Source organism: Poecilia latipinna, unplaced genomic scaffold (assembly GCF_001443285.1).
Source record: "Poecilia latipinna isolate Pla-1442-1.1 unplaced genomic scaffold, P_latipinna-1.0 Scaffold141, whole genome shotgun sequence".
Lineage (NCBI taxonomy): Eukaryota > Metazoa > Chordata > Actinopteri > Cyprinodontiformes > Poeciliidae > Poecilia > Poecilia latipinna.
This window is the reverse complement of record NW_015112757.1, coordinates 377150-380638: the sequence shown is the minus strand read 5'-3', so window position 1 is coordinate 380638 and position 3489 is coordinate 377150. Positions and strand designations below refer to the sequence as shown.

Below are 3489 nucleotides of genomic sequence, written 5' to 3'. Positions count from 1 at the left end.
TTTTTTTTTTTTTTTTTTTTTTTTTTTTTTTATTTTTTTTTTTTTTATAAATTTTTTTTTCCTCTTTCCATGTTTTTAAAAAAAATTAAAAAAAAAAAAAAAAAAAAAAAAAAAAAAAAAAGCTCATCACGATGAAGTCATAAAGGTGGGGGACCTTCCACATAGAAACAGCAAGAAAAAACAGGGACGAACACGTTTTTTTTGTCAACTATGCTACGCCCAGGTGAGCAAGTCAAACATAATCTCCTGGAAAAAAAAAGAAAAAGAAAAGAAAAGAAAAACAACTTAAGAAAACAAAGCACCGCCACTGTACATACAAAGGGGCGAGACGGCACCTCTGTCCATACACGTGTGTTCACAATACAATTACGCACACAAAACGCTTATTTGCTGGTTATCGGAAGCGAGTTTTTCGGTTTTTTTCTGACAAATTGGCACAATACATGAGACAAATAAATACATACATATACAGTACATGTACAGAGAGAACTAAACACAAACCTTCTATTTAGTTAGTATTTATTAGACTGCTGTTTTGAGTGCATCACACAGATTTTTACTGGACAAGTTCAAACTTTTGATTTATTTTTTTAATCCTTCTGAACAAGAAATAATTTAAACGTTTCTTTCTTCTTTTTTTGCCCTAAATCTAAACAGAACTGTACAGAATGCATATTTTTACTCGCATACTGATTAACACGGTGAGAATATAAAGAAAATATAAGGTTAATGGGGGGCATTTACAGAAGATGAGGTGGCTCAAAGCCTCCGCCAACAAGTCTTTGCGAGAATTTTTTTCTTATTTTTGTTTTTCATTTTTTGTACACTTTCAATAGTTTATTTCATTTCACTTTATTTATGAGAGAGGATGCAGAGGGGGTGGGGGGGCTATCAAGGCCTGTAGGCTCCCCCGCCTGCGGCCGCCATACTCATGCTCTTCAGCTTGTTGTCCTTCTTCCACTTCATTCTGCGGTTCTGAAACCAGATTTTGATCTGTCTCTCGGAGAGGCAGAGGGCATGGGCGATCTCGATCCGCCGCCTGCGGGTCAGGTACCGGTTGAAGTGGAACTCCTTCTCCAGCTCCAGGGTCTGGTACCGGGTATAGGCGGTTCGGGCTCGCTTGCCTTCCGGTCCGGACAAATCTTTGGACAAGAAACACACCAGAAAGATAAAGAGTTTTACAGAACGTTTACATGAGTGTGTAAAGTTTGAACACATTATTGCCAAGATATCGGAGCTGTGCATCATGGAGCTGAATATTCGAAATTTAAAGTTTGAAACTAAAATTGTGTATCCCCCCCAGCCCCCTGAAAGCAAATTTGAGTCTGACTCTCTGGAATCTTTTTAGCTGAATCGGATTATAAATGTGTGTCAATGAATGTATCATAGATATATCCCTACCATGACATTTGTTATAAAATAGCGCTGCACAAATAAGTTAAGCTGAACTGAACTGAGTTTTTAAAAAAAAGAATTGATAACCATATGGACATTAATATATTCATCTACACCCTTCAGAAATTAAAGTATGTACACAAAATATTTCAAAATCCAAATTTTATCGCTAAACAATATTTCATTCTCTGAGTAAAAGGTTAGCTTTGCTAAATGACCCTTATCTGCGTAAATCAAAGCTTTAACAAAACAGGTGAGAGGCGCAATTTGCTGCCACTTTTTTAATATCTGCTTCAGACATCACTAATATAGAATACCCAAATTTCACTCCGATTTGTTTGTAAGTTACAATTCTTTCTTTAAAAAAATCAACAGCACCAGCTCCTCATACAAGACATAAAATCGATAAGAGATCATTAAAGAGAGCAGTTTACCATGACTTATGTGGAGTTTTCTCATCCACGGGTATATTTGAGGCTGTGCCGAGTCGCCGGCACTCTGAGGAGTCGTCGGTGCGCTCCCCGCAGGCTTATCTTCCTCCAGGGGGGAAGCCTTGGACGCACAGTCCCGACCAAGCAACAGCGTGCCTCCCCCGTTCGAGCCCGAGCACTGGGCGCCGCTTATGGAGTTCTTCACGGCTCTGAGTTGGGGTTGCGTCTCGGCGCCCGGCGACAAGCTGGCCACCGTGGAGGAGGAGCACGGCAGAGGCTCAGGTGGAGGCGAAAGGGACGAGTTCTGGCTGCCGCCCGCGGACTGGCTGTACCTGACGGGTTCCACTGACGGGCTTGCCGCTGCCGCCGCTGTGTGAGTCGGGGAGTAGCCCGGCGTCCGCTCGCTGCCCACAAAGTGTCCGCCGCCGGTCCGCCCGACCGTCAAGTCCATTCCGTTGTAGCCATAGCCGTACCTGCTGGAATGCATGGCCGTGGAGTCCCTGTATTGCTCGTTCGCGGAATTATGCTCCCCATAATTATGTAACTGAAAGTCCGCGCCATTGGGATAGCGACCGCAGAATGAGTTCACAAAATAGGAGCTCATTTGTTGACAGTTCCACCTTTTTTGCCCGCTGCAGGTACTGCTGTTGTTTTTGTGATTGTTTTGGTGGAAGTAAACAGCATAAACCTGCAGCTCCTTGATTTGTGGCTCTTATGCTTTAGCGCGTCCTATTGCACCCTTGCACAATTTATGATGAATTATGGAAATGAGAGTGGGACATGGACTTGATTCTCTCTTACGTAGGCACCCAAATATGGGGTACGAGGCAGAATCACGTGCTTTTGTTGACCAGTCGTAAATCCTGCCTGGTGACCTCCAGAGGTAAACTCGTGCACGCAGGAAACACTCGGGCGGGATGGGAGGGGGCGCGCGCCTCCCCTGCCATGCGCTCTCAGCTATACGAGGAGGTTTTTCTACTGTCGTGCTGCGCCATCCTCTGGCGCAACTGTTGCACTGACTGTCTGCGGCGCTTTTTTTTTTTTCCCGAGGCGTGGGCTCCACACACGGGGGTCATTCGGAGGTTAACGACCATTGCGGCAAAGAAAGAGGTCTCCCAAACAATACAACGTGACATGCTGAGAGTGCAATCTCTCCAGAGATAGTGTACAGGAATAATTCGATCAGAATCTGTTATGCACGTTGTGCCGGGAGATGGCTGTAAATAGGCTGAGTTAATAGAATAAAAGCCCATTCAGTGCAGGGCCGCGCTCTTTTGCACTTTTTCCCATATAAAAGAAGCTGAATGACTTCATGGGAGAACGTACTGATGAATAAATGTTGGGGGAGAGGAGATTGAAGCTCAAAACATCACATACACAATATCAAATAATGCAACAGAGCCTGCCGTTCAGAGCCTTTGCAGCTTGTGCCACTTTGGCAAAATGAATACCCACACATTCAGGCTTTATATGAATACAGAAATATGGTTTATAAGCAGGTTAGAATGGGTCGATGCAAAGAATCAGGCACTTTAGAAGATGGCTATTGCGTGTCTTATTTTACGCACATAATCCGACCTTATTTTTGTTTTATTTAGAGGCGACTCTTTTATCATTCTGACTTTTAAACGCTCCGTCCTCCAACAAAGTTACTTTTTATATA

At 43.4% G+C, this 3489-nt stretch overlaps 1 protein-coding gene across 1 annotated transcript; it reads right to left on the bottom strand.

Annotated features, from left to right (window-relative positions):
- Positions 1–92: 92 nt before the first annotated feature.
- hoxa5a (homeobox A5a) lies at positions 93–3489 on the bottom strand. The gene is made up of 2 exons (XM_015029003.1): positions 1830–3489; positions 93–1142 (listed from the first exon to the last, which is right to left on the bottom strand). The coding sequence occupies exons 1-2, from the start codon at positions 2428–2430 to the stop codon at positions 892–894; spliced, it is 852 nt and encodes a 283-aa protein (XP_014884489.1). The 5' UTR covers positions 2431–3489; the 3' UTR covers positions 93–891.

Excerpts from the sequence above, each read along its gene's own strand:
- hoxa5a (XM_015029003.1), bottom strand. The coding sequence starts at position 2,430 with ATGAGCTCCTATTTTGTGAACTCATTCTGCGGTCGCTATCCCAATGGC. Across the intron at positions 1,143-1,829 it reads AAAACTCCACATAAGTCATG|ATTTGTCCGGACCGGAAGGC; the intron begins GTAAACTGCTCT and ends TCTTGTCCAAAG.